Genomic DNA, 14547 nt, shown 5'->3' on the forward strand with positions numbered 1-14547 from the left:
TATTTATCCCCTTAGGTGCAACAGAAGTGTTGTGTACCAGCTGTGAAAGACCAACTGACTGAATTTTGAAAGGTCAGCTATTCACAAGTACTTATTTGTTCTCAACAGGATGGTCACGATGGAGTTCTACGGAAAGAATGACCTCACACTAGGAATATTCCTGGAGAGATACTGTTTCAGGTGAGGGGGAAATCTGAACCAGACAAATTGTGTTAGCGAATTTACAATAAAACCTTTTTACATCCATTTGGTTGTCACTGATGTAATAAAATCTAGCACCTCTTCGTGTGTGTGTGTGTTACAGGCCGTCCTATCAATGCCCCAGTATGTTCTGTGAGACTCCCATGGTGCACCATGTGCGGCGGTTTGTCCATGGCAGTGGCTGTGTTCAGATCGTACTGAAGGAGCTGGACTCTCCTGTGCCTGGATACCAACACACCATCCTCAACTACTCCTGGTGCCGCATATGCAAACAGGTACAGTAACTTTTTAATCAGTGTGTTTCCTTATCTATTTCATGACTACCCCCAGGACTTGCTCTATAGCTAGCAGCCCTAGTTCAACAAATCAAATGCTTGCTAATCTGCCAGTTCTTGGCTAGAGCATAAAGCTGCTGTCCAGGTCTGCTTAGCTTCAATCTCTCACACAGCGTTGATCCTTGTACTCTACTCTACTATACTCTCTTCTACTCTACTTTACTCTAAAATCTCTTCTACTCTACTATATTTTACTCTACTACTATACTATAATTTACTCTCTCCTACTCGCCTACTCTACTCTCTTCTACTCTACTATAATGTACTTTTCTACTCTATACTTTATTTTACTCTAGAGTAGGAGAGTAGAATACAAGGATCAAAGCTGTGAGATTGAAGCTAAGCAGACTCTATACTCTACTCTCTTCTCTACTATACTCCTACTCTAGTATAGTAGAAAAGAGTAAATTATAGTAGAGAGTAGAATACAAGGATCAATGCTGTGTGAGATTGAAGATAAGATTGAAGATAAGTAGACTCTATACTTTACTCTACTCTTATACTAGTCTCTCTTCTACTATACTCCATACTATACTCCACACTATACTATATTATACTCATTGATACTCTCTTCTACTATACTCTGCTCTCATCTATGCTGCTATACTTTCTTGTACTCTACTATCTTATACTATACTCTACCCTCCTACTCTAATTCTACTCTTACTATACTTTACACTCATCTACTATAATTTACTTTCTTCTCTTCTACTCTATATTATACTTTACTGTACCCTCTTCTACTATACTATTTTACTATACTCCTACTCTACTATCCTACTATAGTATAATTTACTCTTCTACTATATAATCTACTCTCTTCTACTCATTTACTCTCCTACTATAATTTACTATACTCTACTATAATATCCTACTCTATTCTCTTCTCTTCTACTATACTATAATTTACTATCTCCTACTATACTATAGTAGAGTAGGAGAGAGTAAATTATAGTAGAATACAAGGATCAAAGCTGTGAGAGATTGAAGCTAAGCTGATCTACTCTACTATCATACTTTACTCTCTTCTACTATACTTTCCTTTACTATACTCTATTCTACTCTTTCCTACTCTACCCCTACTCTCTTCTACTCTCCTATGCTTTACTCTCTTCTACTCTCTATACTCGTATATGCTACTTTCTGCTACTCCTACTCTTCTACTCTTTACTCTCTTCTACTCTCTCCTACTCTATTGTACCCTCCTACTTTACTCTACTATCATTTACTTCTATTCTATTTTATTCTACTCTACTCTCTTCTCTACTCTACTCTTTTACTCTCCTATTCCACTCTCCTACTATAATTTACTCTTCTACTCTACTCTCCTACTGTACTATACCTCCCTACTTTAATGTACTCTTCTACTCTCCTACTCTATACTTTACTCTACTATTCTATTCGACCCTCATATTCTACTGTACTATACTCCCCTACTATAATTTAATCTTCTACTCTATACTTTACTCTCCTATTCTACTCTCATATTCTACTCTACTTTCCTACTGTACTATACTCTATTCTACACTGTACTATACTATACTCTCTTCTTCTCTACTCTCCTACTCTTTACTCTTCAAAACTATAATTTACTCTTTACTTTACTCTCTCCTACTATTATCCTACTTTACTCTCTTCTACTATAATTTATTCTACTCTATACTTTATTTTACTCTACTCTCTTCTATGCTACTCTATATTATACTTTACTGTACCATATTCTACTCTACTCTCCTACTGTACTATACTCCCCTACTATAATTTACTCTCCTACTCTTTACTCTACTCTCTCCTACTCTACTATCTTACTTTACTCTCTTCTACTCTACTATACTCTCCTACTATAATTTACTTCTCTATACATTATTTTACTCTACTCTCCTGCTGTACTATATTTTACTTCTACTCTCTCCTCTATACTTTATTTTACTCTCTTCTACTATACTCTCTTCTACACTACTCTCCTACTCTATTCTCTACTCTACTCTCCTACTATACCTTCCTACTCACTCCTACTCTGCTTTACCGGCCTACTATACTTTTCTTTACTCTGCTATACTCTTCATACTTTACTCTACTCTTCAACTCTACTCTCTTCATACTCCACTATCCTCTACTCTCCTACTCTGCTTTACTCTTCTACTATACTATTTGCTATGCTACTCTACTCTCTTATACTCTATTCTACTCCTACTCCACTCTACACTCTCCTGCTCCACTGCTACTCTCTCTTCTACTCTAATTTACACTCTTCTATTATATTCTCCTACTCACTTCTACTCTCTCTGTAGGTGACTCCTGTGGTGCCCCTGTCTAATGACTCGTGGTCCATGTCCTTTGCTAAGTACCTGGAGCTGAGGTTCTATGGTCACCAGTATACCAGGAGGGCTAATGCTGAGCCCTGTGGCCACTCCATCCACCATGACTACCATCAGTACTTCTCCTATAACCAGATGGTGGCCTCCTTCAGGTGGGAAACACAGGCCAGGACTTTGACTTCTATCCAGCCATACATAATTGACCATTCTCACTACATCTTCAAATGACCTCTAAATACCAGAACATAAAGATCACTATAGTTAGTGTGGTAAAATGTATATGCCCATCATGCCATTGTAATTGTCTAACCACCAGCTACATCTCAGTGAGACTGCTAGAGGTCTGCCTCCCTCCTCCTAAGATCTTCATCAGGAACCAGGGGCCCTCCAAGGGCCGGATGCAGCAGGACCTCAAGGACTTCTCACAGAAGTAACTGGTCTACCTGTTGTCTGTCTACCATGACCTTAACTTGCCTGATCCCAGATCTGTTTGTTCTGCTTAGCCGACTCCTATGGTTATTGTCCTCTGACAATAACCATAGTAGTTGGCAAGATCGCACAAACAGATCTGGGACCAGGCTAGGAGTCTGAAGAATCTATTTCTAACCAGTCCTTTTCCATTATGTCCCTCTTGTCAGGGTGACTCAGGTGTACCTGGCCATAGATGACCGCCTCACCTCCCTGAAGACGGACACCTTCAGCAAGACACGCGAGCAGAAGATGGAGGACCTGTTTGCACAGAAAGATGTAGGTTCTTCCTCCAACGGGCGGGACCACTGTGTATAGTATGTATAGCGCAGTGGAGGCTGGTGTTGCTTTATGTTGGAGGACGGGCTCATTGGACTGGCTAGAATGGAACGGTATCAAACTCATGTTTTCCATCCGTTTTGTTTGTGTGCGTGTTCAGATGGAGGAGGCAGATCTGCACAGCTGGATAGAGAAGCTGCAGGCTCGTCTCCAGGCCTGTGGTAGTGACTCCCCCCAGCAGCTCCAGACTGTACTGGAATCAGTGGTAGTGAAGAAACAGAGCCTGTGTGAAACACTGCAGTCCTGGAACAGCAGGTGAGAACCATAGAAATAGAACGGGCTTGGACACTCTAACCCTGCCTATCGACTGGTACACTCGCAATGTCTGCCTGGTATTGTGATGCAAAAATGTCCATGGTATTTTGAAATGTTCTATCAACTGATGCTCGATTGCCATGGTAATGTAGAATGTTCATTCAAATGATGCTAACTAATGTGCTCATGCAATTGAATGTCTTTTTTTTGTAATGTCATTTGATTTGACTCAACAAATCACAGCACGGATTGAAGGGTAAACTTATTGCTTTTACTTCCTGGCATGGGTACTCTCAAAATGGCTGCCAGCCCACCCATTGTGCCATCATTGACTTGAATGGAGATGCCCTTTTCTATTCATTCTTATTTCTATGGTGAGAACACTGACCTCAGAGCAGCTTTTAATGTTTAAACTTTTAGGGGCAGTTTCCTAGACACAGATCAAGCCTAGTCTTTGACTAAGAAGTACTTTTAATGGTTGAATCGCTTCATCTGTGTCCATAACATTGGACCTTAGGGCTGAATTCTGACTTGGGATCAGACTTTCACATCAGAATCTATTTTATTAGTCACCTCCTTAGACTAACAGTGAAACGCTTACTGAAGGACCCTTCCCAACAGTGCCGAGAGAGAAGAACAGAGAAATGATTGATGTCATTGGGAGATCTTTCTAAGAATGGATTTGTTGAACCATGTAACCTCTAGGCTGCAGGACCTGTTCCAGCAGGAGAAGGGCAGGAAGCGTCTGTCTGTCCCAGCCAGCCCTGGGAGACACCGACAGACAGACGACAGCAAGGTCAGTGCAACAGATTCCTGATACCATTCAGATTATTGGAAGTGCTTAGTATATGATAAGCACTTAGTGTATCAGAAAGTAAGGAATGTTGTTTCTTTTGTTTGACAGCCAAGTGCTCTGGAGTCCTCTCCACGCAACCCCTCCCCTTTAGTGCAAAATGCTGACAAAGGTAAGGGGATTGGTTCAGCTTTCAGTCAGAATGCTTTACTACTTCTCTCATTGGTGGACTGTAGTTGATGGGCGTGTCTGTTATTTGATGGACAGAGGATCGTCACCTCACTGCCATGCCCTCAAGCTGGGGGTCGTCATTGCTAGCGTTACCGTCACCAGGGGAGCCAGGCTCAGAACCCCTCTCGTCTGGACCCTGCTTTCCTGACCAGGATTCCGTCAGTATCCCAGAGGGTGAACACACACACACAACCCCCCCACATTAGCTTCCTGTTCTTTCTCTGGATCTACAGTGCGTATCAAAATACAGACCACTCCTGTGTTTAAATTAATTCTCGTTGTCTCCTAGATGTGTTTGATGGACACCTGTTGGGCTCCAATGACAGCCAGGTGAAAGAGAAGTCCACCATGAAGGCCATTCTAGCCAACCTGATGCCAGGCAACAGTTATAACTCTATCCCATTCCCATTGTGTGTACATTATGACTTTATCTCTGAATAGGCTTTTGGCTAGTAGTATAAATTGTTGCATGATCAGCCAAAGAATTTGATGTAAATGCCCATACTAAATTGAGCCCTGTTCATTTTCTTACTTTGTTGTAATGTTTAGCTTGAATCCTAGTGTCGACTGGAAAAATCATCAATATCTCAGGTGCCACATACTGCCGGTGTGCACTTGAGCAAGGCACTTAACCGCTAACCTGCTCCAGGGCACTGCTCTGTGGGTGACCCTGTGCTGCCATGTTGTTGTGTGTCGGGACTGGGCACTGTGAAAGCCCAAATCAAAAATATCCAAATATAATGGATCAATAAAGAGTGTATTGTATGTTTTGTGACGTTGTTCGTCAGTGAACCAGACAAGCATTACCTGATGTATGAGCATGAGAGAGTGCCCATCGCCGTGTGTGAGAGAGAACCCAGCTCCATCATCTCATTCGCTCTCAGGTAACAGCTCCTGTCCAACTCTTCTCCAGTCTCTAAACATGGCTGACTTTTCTGTTCAAACGTGTGTTTTGTTGTTCTAATGATATTTGAATGACCTCTGCCCAACCTCTAGCTGTAAGGAGTATAAGAGTACTCTGGATGAACTGTGGAAAACAACATTGAAGACAGGAGGCGAGGACACCACCCTGTCCACCAGGTACACCACACTGCTCCTGCAGATGTCAACTGTGTGTGTGTTACCTGAAGTATAATCCTATCTTGTCTGTGTGCAGCTCTGGAGAGAGCCGGGTCAAGAACAGCCCAGCCAAGCCCAACGAGACCGCCTCCTCCCAGATGGGTCTGGGCCGCAGCAGCATGGACTCTGAGCCTCTTAGTGAGTAGTGGACAAGGTCTCAAGGTCAAGGGGCAACATGAGTTGGGGGTGCTAGAAAATCAGCTCTGTTCTGATGTAGTATGTCATGTTTCTGGAGATCCTAGCATGTTTTCCTTTTGCTCTGAACAGAAGATGCAGACATAGGAGACAACCATAAGAAGTCGACAGGAAACCCTCATATTGAATTACGTGAGTAAATGCATTTCTGATTGGATTTCCCTTTGGAATGGCATCACCTCTTAGCCTGCAAACTTCCTCTCAATAATAAGCATAAGGCCTAGTCCGTAACACATCTCATTCTGTCTCCCCCCCTCTCTCTCCCCTGCAGAGTTCTCTGATGCCAACGCTAAGTTCTACTGTAGGATCTACTATGCTGAGGAGTTCCACAAGATGAGAGAGGAAATAATGGAGAGTACGGAGAATGACTTTGTTCGCTCGCTGTCCCACTGTGTCAACTGGCAGGCCCGCGGTGGCAAGTCTGGGGCTGTCTTCTATGCCACCGAAGGTGACTGGCAACACCAGAGCCATATTTTATTTTTAACTTCTATTTACCAGGAAGTCCCATTTGAGGTCAAGAGACTGCTTTTAAATATGTCTGTACCTCACTGTGTATCTTTACCCTCCCTCAGATGACCGATACATTCTGAAGCAGATGCCCAGACTAGAGGTTCAGTCCTTCCTGGACTTTGCCCCTCACTACTTCACCTACATCACTGGAGCCGTGCAGCAGAAGGTAAACTACGCTAACTACGGTACCCCCGGCTAACTACGCTACACATCTGGCTTCAGGTCTAGCACAAATAAAGTTAAATTAACTTAAATAGATGATACACTATATACAAAAGTATGTAGACACCACTTTCATTTAGTGGATTCGGCTATTTCAGCCACCCGCTGCTGACAGGTGTATAAAATCGAGCACACAGCCTTCCAATCTCCATAGACAAACATTGGCAGTAGAATGTCCTTACTGAAGAGCTCTGTGACTTTCAACGTGGCACCATCATAGGATGCCACCTTTCCAAGTCAGTTTGTCAAATTTCTACCCTGCTAGAACTTCCCCGGTCAATTGTCAGTGCTGTTATTGTGAAGTGGAAACGTCTAGGAGCAACAACGTCTCAGCCGCGAAGTGGTAGGCCACACAAGCTCACAGAACTAGACTGCCGAGTGCTGAAGCTCGTAGCGCATAAAAATCGTCTGTCCTCAGTTGCAACACTCACTACCGAGTTCCAAACTGCCTCTGGAAGCAATGTCAGCACGAGCAGTTCGTCAGGAGCTTCATGAAATGGGTTTCCGTGGCCGAGCAACCGTGCACAAGTCTAAGATTGCCACGCGTCGGCTGAAGTGGTGTAAAGCTTGCTGCCATTGGAACAGTGGAAACGTGTTCTCTAGAATGATGAATCACGCTTGACCATCTGGCAGTCCGACGAATGAATCTGGGTTTGGCGGATGCCAGGAGAACTATATCTGCCCCAATGCATAGTGCCAACTGTAAAGTTTGGTGGAGGAGGAATAATGGTCTGGGACTGTTTTTCATGGTTCGTGTTAGGCCCCTTAGTTTCAGTGAAGGGAAATCTTAATGCTACAGCATACAATGACATTCTAGACAATTCTGTGCTTTCAACTTTGTGGCAACAGTTTGCGGACGGCCCTTTCCTGTTTCAGCATGACAACACTTCCGTGCACTAAGCGAGATCCATACAGAAATGATTTGTCAAGATCGGTGTGGAAGAACTTGACTGGCCTGCACAGAGCCCTGACCTCAACTCCATCAAACACCTTTGGGATGAATTGGAACGCAGACTGCGAGCCAGGCCTAATCACCCAACATCCGTGCTGACCTCACTAATGCTTTTATGGCTGAGTGGAAGCAAGTCCCAACATCTACTAGAAAGCCTTCTCAGAAGAGTGGAGGATGTTGGGGCAGCAAAGGGGGACCAACTCCATATTAATGCCCATGATTTTGGAATGAGATGTTCGACGAGCAGGTGTCGACATACTTTTGGTCATGCAATGTATATATATATGAGTTGGTTTGCTGTGCTTGGCCTTGCTTTTTAAGTAATACATTTATAAAGATTCATTTAATTTGAGGAAATCCAATTGTATTAAACATATTGTACTGGTTTTATATTCATAGATTTGTTAGTTCTATGACATTGTATATGCAGGGCTCCCTTGAAAAAGAAAAGCTGGTCTCAATGGTGTAAAAAATGTCAATGAGCTGTGTTCTCGTCGTGGTGATGGATGGCTGGTTATTGCAACACAGTCCTGTCCTAAACCCAGTTTGTCCCACAGCGGCCCACTGCCCTGGCTAAGATCCTGGGTGTGTACCGGATCGGCTACAAGAACTCCCAGAACAACTCTGAGAAGAAGCTGGACCTTCTTGTCATGGAGAACCTGTTCTATGGCAGGAAGATGGCCCAGGTGTTCGACCTCAAGGGCTCTCTGAGGAACCGCAACGTCAAGACCGAGTCTGGGAAGGAGAGCTGTGAGGTGAGCATGGCGCTAGTCTAGCAGGGCTGGGCCATGGGTTCGATTCCCACCTGAGGCCACATACAAAATAAATGTATGCCATCACTGTAATGTAAGTTGCTTTGTTTTATGTATGTGTTGTTTTAACCAGATACAGTGCATTCAGACCCCTTCCCTTTTTCCACATTTTGTGACGTTACAGCCTTATTCTAATATTTATTAAATACATTGTTTTCCTCATCAATCTACACACAATACCCCATAATGACAAAGCAATTTTTGGGGGGGGAAATGAATAAAAAATGTAAAACAAATACCCTTTGCGATGAGACTTGAAATTGAGCTCAGGTGCATCCTGTTTCCATTGATCATCTTTGAGGTGATTCTACATGATTTGTTAATTGAGAACACATTCTCTTTTGCAATAACGACCTTTGGATAAAAGCATGAGCTAAATGGCATCATTCTATATTAGGTGGTTCTGCTGGATGAGAACCTACTGAAGCTGGTCCATGACAACCCTCTGTACATCAGAGCCCACTGCAAGGCCATCCTCAGGGCTGCTATCCACAGTGATGCCTACTTCCTGTCTAGTCACCTGATCATAGACTACTCTCTGCTGGTTGGACGAGACGACGCCACAGACGAGCTGGTGGTGGGAATCATAGGTGAGGGAAAAGCTTGATCTTTTTCAAATGTGTTCTCATTGGCTATAACGTTGTTCATTGTTATACATCAACTGTTTTACTGGTGTTTTATAGAAAATCATTCTTAATTTCACCATGCATGCTGCTTCAAAAGGGCATTTGAGTGACATTGTACTTTGCTATATTTCTAAAACAAACATTCCTCCCATTGTTTCAGATTACATACGGACATTCACATGGGATAAGAAGCTGGAGATGGTGGTGAAATCCACAGGGATCCTGGGAGGGCAAGGTAATTCATCTGACACCAATACCTCCTTCCCTGTACATTCGTCCTTGAAGTCTATTTTAGTATTCTGCCCTTTCACGTTTAGCTTTGATCCCTAGTAATTAGTTAATTGTATAAAACCCTTTTTGATTTATTCCTGTAAATGAGAAACGCAATACAAATAAAATTGATTATAAACGTTTTGTGTCTCGCACACAGGTAAGATGCCCACGGTGGTCTCTCCAGAGCTGTACCGAGCCCGGTTCTGTGAGGCTATGGACAAATACTTCCTCATGGTGCCTGACCACTGGACAGGGCTGGGGGTCAACTGCTGAACTGTTACACCAGGGAGCTAGCCTGAGTCCCAGACCTGTTTGTGTTGTCTAGCCAATTCCTATGTCATTTCTACAGCATAAATGGATCTGGGACTCAGGCTACCAGGGAGCTGCTAGCTACAGAACACAACATGGGCATCAGTCACCAAGGTGGAGAGGAGACCGCAATGCAGAAAAAGCCTTATCCCAATAGGGAATCATAATAGCACACTGGGTTGATGGATGAAGGAAAATAATAGAGGAGGAAGATTAATGCCTTTTTTGTTGTGATGAAATGCAAAGAATGGCCAGTTTGTACGACTCAATCATTCCATAATAATTATCATAGAATATTGCACAGGTAGACCTAGATCTAGGTAAACTGTTTTATCATAAACTAGACAAGTGACTATTCATGACTGTTCTTTGGCATGACTGAAGACAAGTTTTTCCTGACCTGGAAAGAAACTCTTGTCCCTAATGACATATTTCCCAGAGGGAAGAGATTATTTTGAAGGGCCAAGTAATTCCAACTGTTTCACAAGATCACTGAGCGAGCACAAATAATCTTACTTGGTCCTAGTTTGAGCAAACAAATTGATGTAAATGTACAGAGATGATGTAATTAAAGATTATTAACTGATTTCACAAGGTTTTAAACCTTAGTGTCAGATGTTTTTGTTGGCCTCCCGTCTTGTAAGTCTACATAGATTTGATGGTAAAAGTCATTGTTCATCACTACATGTAATGGAAATTATTTTACCGGTATGTTGACTCCTTACCCACTTATATAATCTAGGCATTTGAGGTTTCCAAGACTGAACTAGAGGATATATTCTCTCAGGTAAGCTTCAGATGGCCAAAAACATTAGCTATATTTAGTTTACTTGATAACAAATAGGGAAGCAAGCAAATCACATACAGAACTAAATTAAAACAGATTTTTATAGAATTGTACAATTCATATAAAACAAAGGGAAGCTGACAAACAACTTTCAGCATTTCATACTGAATCAGGAACTGGTATGAAAATCAATCAAACACAGTGATACGATTGTCACGACTGACGTAATACGGACAGACCATCTGCATTTCAAATGCCACCCTATTCCCTATAGTGCATGACTTTTGAGCAGGGCCCCTAGGGTTCTGGTCAAAAGTAGTGCACTATGTAGGTAATAGCTTGCCATTTGGGACAGAACTGAAACTCCCCGTTTCTTAGTTCCAACGACAAGCATTTAGAAACGGAGGCATTGTGCTTTATTTGTGTGCTCTGGGGTAGAGTTATTACAATGACACGGTATGTACAAAAGCAGAAACCAACTTCCTTTCGTCATACATCTTGTAGCAGGCATATATATATACACACAGGCATGCCTGACCATAACTGAGTTTCTTTTTCAGGGTTAGAAGTGACAGGATACTCATTAGAGCAGGGCTGTCCAAGCCTGTTCCTGGAGAGCTACCCTCCTGTAGGTTTTCACTCCAACCCTGTTCCTGGAGAGCTACCCTCCTGTAGGTTTTCACTCTAACCCCAATTGAAACTAACCTGATTCAGTTTATCAACCAGCTAATTATTAGAATAAGGTGTGCTTGATTAAGCTTGGAGTGAAAACCTACAGGACAGTGGCTCTCCAGGAACAGGGTTGGAGTGAACCTACAGGACAGTGGCTCTCCGGGAACAGGGTTGGAGTGAAAAACCTACAGGACAGTGGCTCTCCAGGAACAGGGTTGGAGTGAACCTACAGGACAGTGGCTCTCCGGGAACAGGCTTGGAGTGAAAACCTACAGGACAGTGGCTCTCCGGGAACAGTGTTGGAGTGAACCTACAGGACAGTGGCTCTCCGGGAACAGGCTTGGAGTGAAAACCTACAGGACAGTGGCTCTCCGGGAACAGGCTTGGAGTGAAAACCTACAGGACAGTGGCTCTCCAGGAACAGGGTTGGAGTGAACCTACAGGACAGTGGCTCTCCAGGAACAGGGTTGGAGTGAACCTACAGGACAGTGGCTCTCCAGGAACAGGGTTGGAGTGAACCTACAGGACAGTGGCTCTCCAGGAACAGGGTTGGAGTGAAAACCTACAGGACAGTGGCTCTCCGGGAACAGGGTTGGAGTGAACCTACAGGACAGTGGCTCTCCAGGAACAGGGTTGGAGTGAACCTACAGGACAGTGGCTCTCCGGGAACAGGGTTGGAGTGAACCTACAGGACAGTGGCTCTCCGGGAACAGGGTTGGAGTGAACCTACAGGACAGTGGCTCTCCGGGAACAGGGTTGGAGTGAACCTACAGGACAGTGGCTCTCCAGGAACAGGGTTGGAGTGAACCTACAGGACAGTGGCTCTTCAGGAACAGGGTTGGAGTGAACCTACAGGACAGTGGCTCTCCGGGAACAGGGTTGGAGTGAACCTACAGGACAGTGGCTCTCCAGGAACAGGGTTGGAGTGAACCTACAGGACAGTGGCTCTTCAGGAACAGGGTTGGAGTGAACCTACAGGACAGTGGCTCTCCAGGAACAGGGTTGGAGTGAAAAACCTACAGGACAGTGGCTCTCCAGGAACAGGGTTTGAGTGAAAAACCTACAGGACAGTGGCTCTCCAGGAACAGGGTTGGAGTGAACCTACAGGACAGTGGCTCTCCAGGAACAGGGTTGGAGTGAACCTACAGGACAGTGGCTCTCCAGGAACAGGGTTGGAGTGAAAAACCTACAGGACAGTGGCTCTCCAGGAACAGGGTTGGAGTGAACCTACAGGACAGTGGCTCTCCAGGAACAGGGTTGGAGTGAAAAACCTACAGGACAGTGGCTCTCCAGGAACAGGGTTGGAGTGAAAAACCTACAGGACAGTGGCTCTCCAGGAACAGGGTTGGAGTGAAAAACTTACAGGACAGTGGCCCTCCAGGAACAGGGTTGGAGTGAACCTACAGGACAGTGGCTCTCCAGGAACAGGGTTGGAGTGAACCTACAGGACAGTGGCTCTCCAGGAACTGGGTTGGAGTGAACCTACAGGACAGTGGCTCTCCAGGAACAGGGTTGGAGTGAAAAACTTACAGGACAGTGGCTCTCCAGGAACAGGGTTGGAGAACCCTGCGTTAGGGGATAAACTTTTTTGGGAGAATTTAAATTTTAAAGTATATAAAAGGTGTAACAAGGCACTGGAAACGTTTAAGAGACTGGCACATTGCAGGTAGGTAGCCAACAGATGGTAAACGAGGATGGAGGGAGGGTTAGAGGAAATGAAGAGTGATCAAGGTCCTGCGGTCCTTTGTACCATAATATAAATGTGAATAAATACTGTACAGGTGTCAACCTTTTCACTGGAGACCTGATCTGACATAACTGTATCTGGGCATGTCATTTACTGAAACGCTATGGACCTGGAACACGAGGGACAGAAGTTTCCTAACTGACCACGTGACAGGATCAGGAACAACTCAGTGCCCAATGTCATATTTCTATTGGTGTGGGAACACGAGGTTGAAAATGATGCCACTTCTTTGCATAAAGACGATACTCTGACTATAAATACACTGTAACTAGAGGAAAGCATTCTACCCTGTTTCTCTATAATAAGCTTAGGAGTGAATTCTGGAATTGTGCTTCAGTTGGTTTGTGCTATACTCACATCACTGGGCAGATAGACAGAGCAGGGCGTACCTTTCAATGCATACCTAGGCTACCCAGACACAAACATCAACATAAATACTTATGTTAAGTCAATATTTGGTACATCAACCAACCAAAAGAGAAAAGGTTACAATTCTACTTTTCTTCATCCTTGGGTCTCTTTTCATAAGAAAAAATAAAAAAGGTATCAGCCTGTCATTGATCGCCAAGCTGAGACGCAGTACCAAGAGTGATCTGGAAAATAAGCACCAGCAGACAGAATCACAGGTTAGGGGTCAAGCTCCATCCCTCTAGCCTTTAGGGGGAACAAAGTCCCGTACAAGCCCCACGGAGAGGTTCTGCTCTGGGACACGAGCAAGGAATCAGGAGAGGTCGGGTGGTGGGAGAGTGCTGATCTTCAGGCATCCAGGTAGTCTGATAAGAGTCAGGGTCATAGGTCATAGGGGTCAAAAGGTTTCTGAGTCCGAGTCGTTTTCAGTGGCGCTCTGACTGGCACTGCCCTCGCTAGAGGGGTCCGAGGGGGCCTTGGGGCTGCGAGGTCCATGGGAGCTTTTCCCCTTCCTGGGTAGGGCTCTCAGGAGGGAACCTGGGGAGGGCGCACCGGAGCTGCAAGGGGAGCAGAAAGGTATCATGGTAACCAGAATGAGAGCCAGACAGTCAGCCACCTGCCTGCTAGGAGCGCAAGCCAGAGCAGGGGTCAAACCTGGGGGAGACAGAGAGTGGGCGGGATAGGTAGGGTGGGAGAGAGAGAGATAGGAAGGGAGATAGTTGGGAAGATGGAGAACGAGATATAGGGTGAAGAAAACATGGAAGAAGTAGGGGGAAGTGAAGCAGAAAAACAGAGAGATGGGAAGACAACAGGAGAAGGCAGCATTCAATTAGAACACAGCCAGCCCAGACACCAGACAGAACACAGCCAGCCCAGACACCAGACAGAACACAGCCAGCCCAGACACCAGACAGTAGACAGCCAGCCCAGACACCAGACAGAACACAGCCAGCCCAGACACCAGACAGTAGACAG

The 14547-nt window shown here is 44.5% G+C and overlaps 2 protein-coding genes across 60 annotated transcripts in view; one reads left to right on the plus strand and one right to left on the minus strand.

Annotated features, from left to right (window-relative positions):
* LOC118386357 (1-phosphatidylinositol 3-phosphate 5-kinase-like) overlaps positions 1 to 10545 on the plus strand; it is a 35481-nt gene extending 24936 nt beyond the window's left edge. For 9 of the 10 annotated variants that reach the window (XM_052522803.1, XM_052522804.1, XM_052522805.1 and 6 more), the window contains 20 exons: positions 109 to 180; positions 305 to 476; positions 2828 to 3006; positions 3171 to 3284; positions 3493 to 3601; positions 3762 to 3916; positions 4622 to 4712; positions 4821 to 4881; positions 4977 to 5114; positions 5230 to 5350; positions 5729 to 5824; positions 5937 to 6020; positions 6097 to 6197; positions 6327 to 6386; positions 6526 to 6702; positions 6827 to 6930; positions 8496 to 8693; positions 9148 to 9340; positions 9537 to 9611; positions 9807 to 10545. In XM_052522803.1, coding sequence (XP_052378763.1) covers positions 109 to 180; positions 305 to 476; positions 2828 to 3006; positions 3171 to 3284; positions 3493 to 3601; positions 3762 to 3916; positions 4622 to 4712; positions 4821 to 4881; positions 4977 to 5114; positions 5230 to 5350; positions 5729 to 5824; positions 5937 to 6020; positions 6097 to 6197; positions 6327 to 6386; positions 6526 to 6702; positions 6827 to 6930; positions 8496 to 8693; positions 9148 to 9340; positions 9537 to 9611; positions 9807 to 9922 — 2416 coding nt within the window. In that variant the 3' untranslated portion in view covers positions 9923 to 10545. Of the gene's footprint in view, positions 1 to 108; positions 181 to 304; positions 477 to 2827; positions 3007 to 3170; positions 3285 to 3492; positions 3602 to 3761; positions 3917 to 4621; positions 4713 to 4820; positions 4882 to 4976; positions 5115 to 5229; positions 5351 to 5728; positions 5825 to 5936; positions 6021 to 6096; positions 6198 to 6326; positions 6387 to 6525; positions 6703 to 6826; positions 6931 to 8495; positions 8694 to 9147; positions 9341 to 9536; positions 9612 to 9806 lie in introns of those variants that run through there. The other variant, XR_008139942.1, reaches the window with a different exon arrangement.
* A 283-nt stretch (positions 10546 to 10828) lies between these two features.
* LOC118386358 (serine/threonine-protein phosphatase 6 regulatory ankyrin repeat subunit B-like) overlaps positions 10829 to 14547 on the minus strand; it is a 75271-nt gene continuing 71552 nt past the window's right edge. Inside the window, exons 27-35 of one of the 50 annotated variants that reach the window (XM_052522841.1) lie at positions 12859 to 14129; positions 12478 to 12817; positions 12308 to 12389; positions 12226 to 12266; positions 12062 to 12102; positions 11980 to 12020; positions 11814 to 11936; positions 11687 to 11727; positions 10829 to 11643 (exon numbers count right to left, since the gene is read on the minus strand). In XM_052522841.1, coding sequence (XP_052378801.1) covers positions 14098 to 14129 — 32 coding nt within the window. In that variant the 3' untranslated portion in view covers positions 10829 to 11643; positions 11687 to 11727; positions 11814 to 11936; ... (4 more) ...; positions 12478 to 12817; positions 12859 to 14097. Of the gene's footprint in view, positions 11644 to 11686; positions 11728 to 11813; positions 11937 to 11979; positions 12434 to 12477; positions 12818 to 12858; positions 14130 to 14547 lie in introns of all 50 variants that reach the window. The other 49 variants (XM_052522832.1, XM_052522824.1, XM_052522818.1 and 46 more) reach the window with 49 other exon arrangements.

The sequence above is a fragment of the Oncorhynchus keta genome, chromosome 7, assembly GCF_023373465.1.
Source record: "Oncorhynchus keta strain PuntledgeMale-10-30-2019 chromosome 7, Oket_V2, whole genome shotgun sequence".
NCBI classification, from domain to species: Eukaryota; Metazoa; Chordata; class Actinopteri; order Salmoniformes; family Salmonidae; genus Oncorhynchus; species Oncorhynchus keta.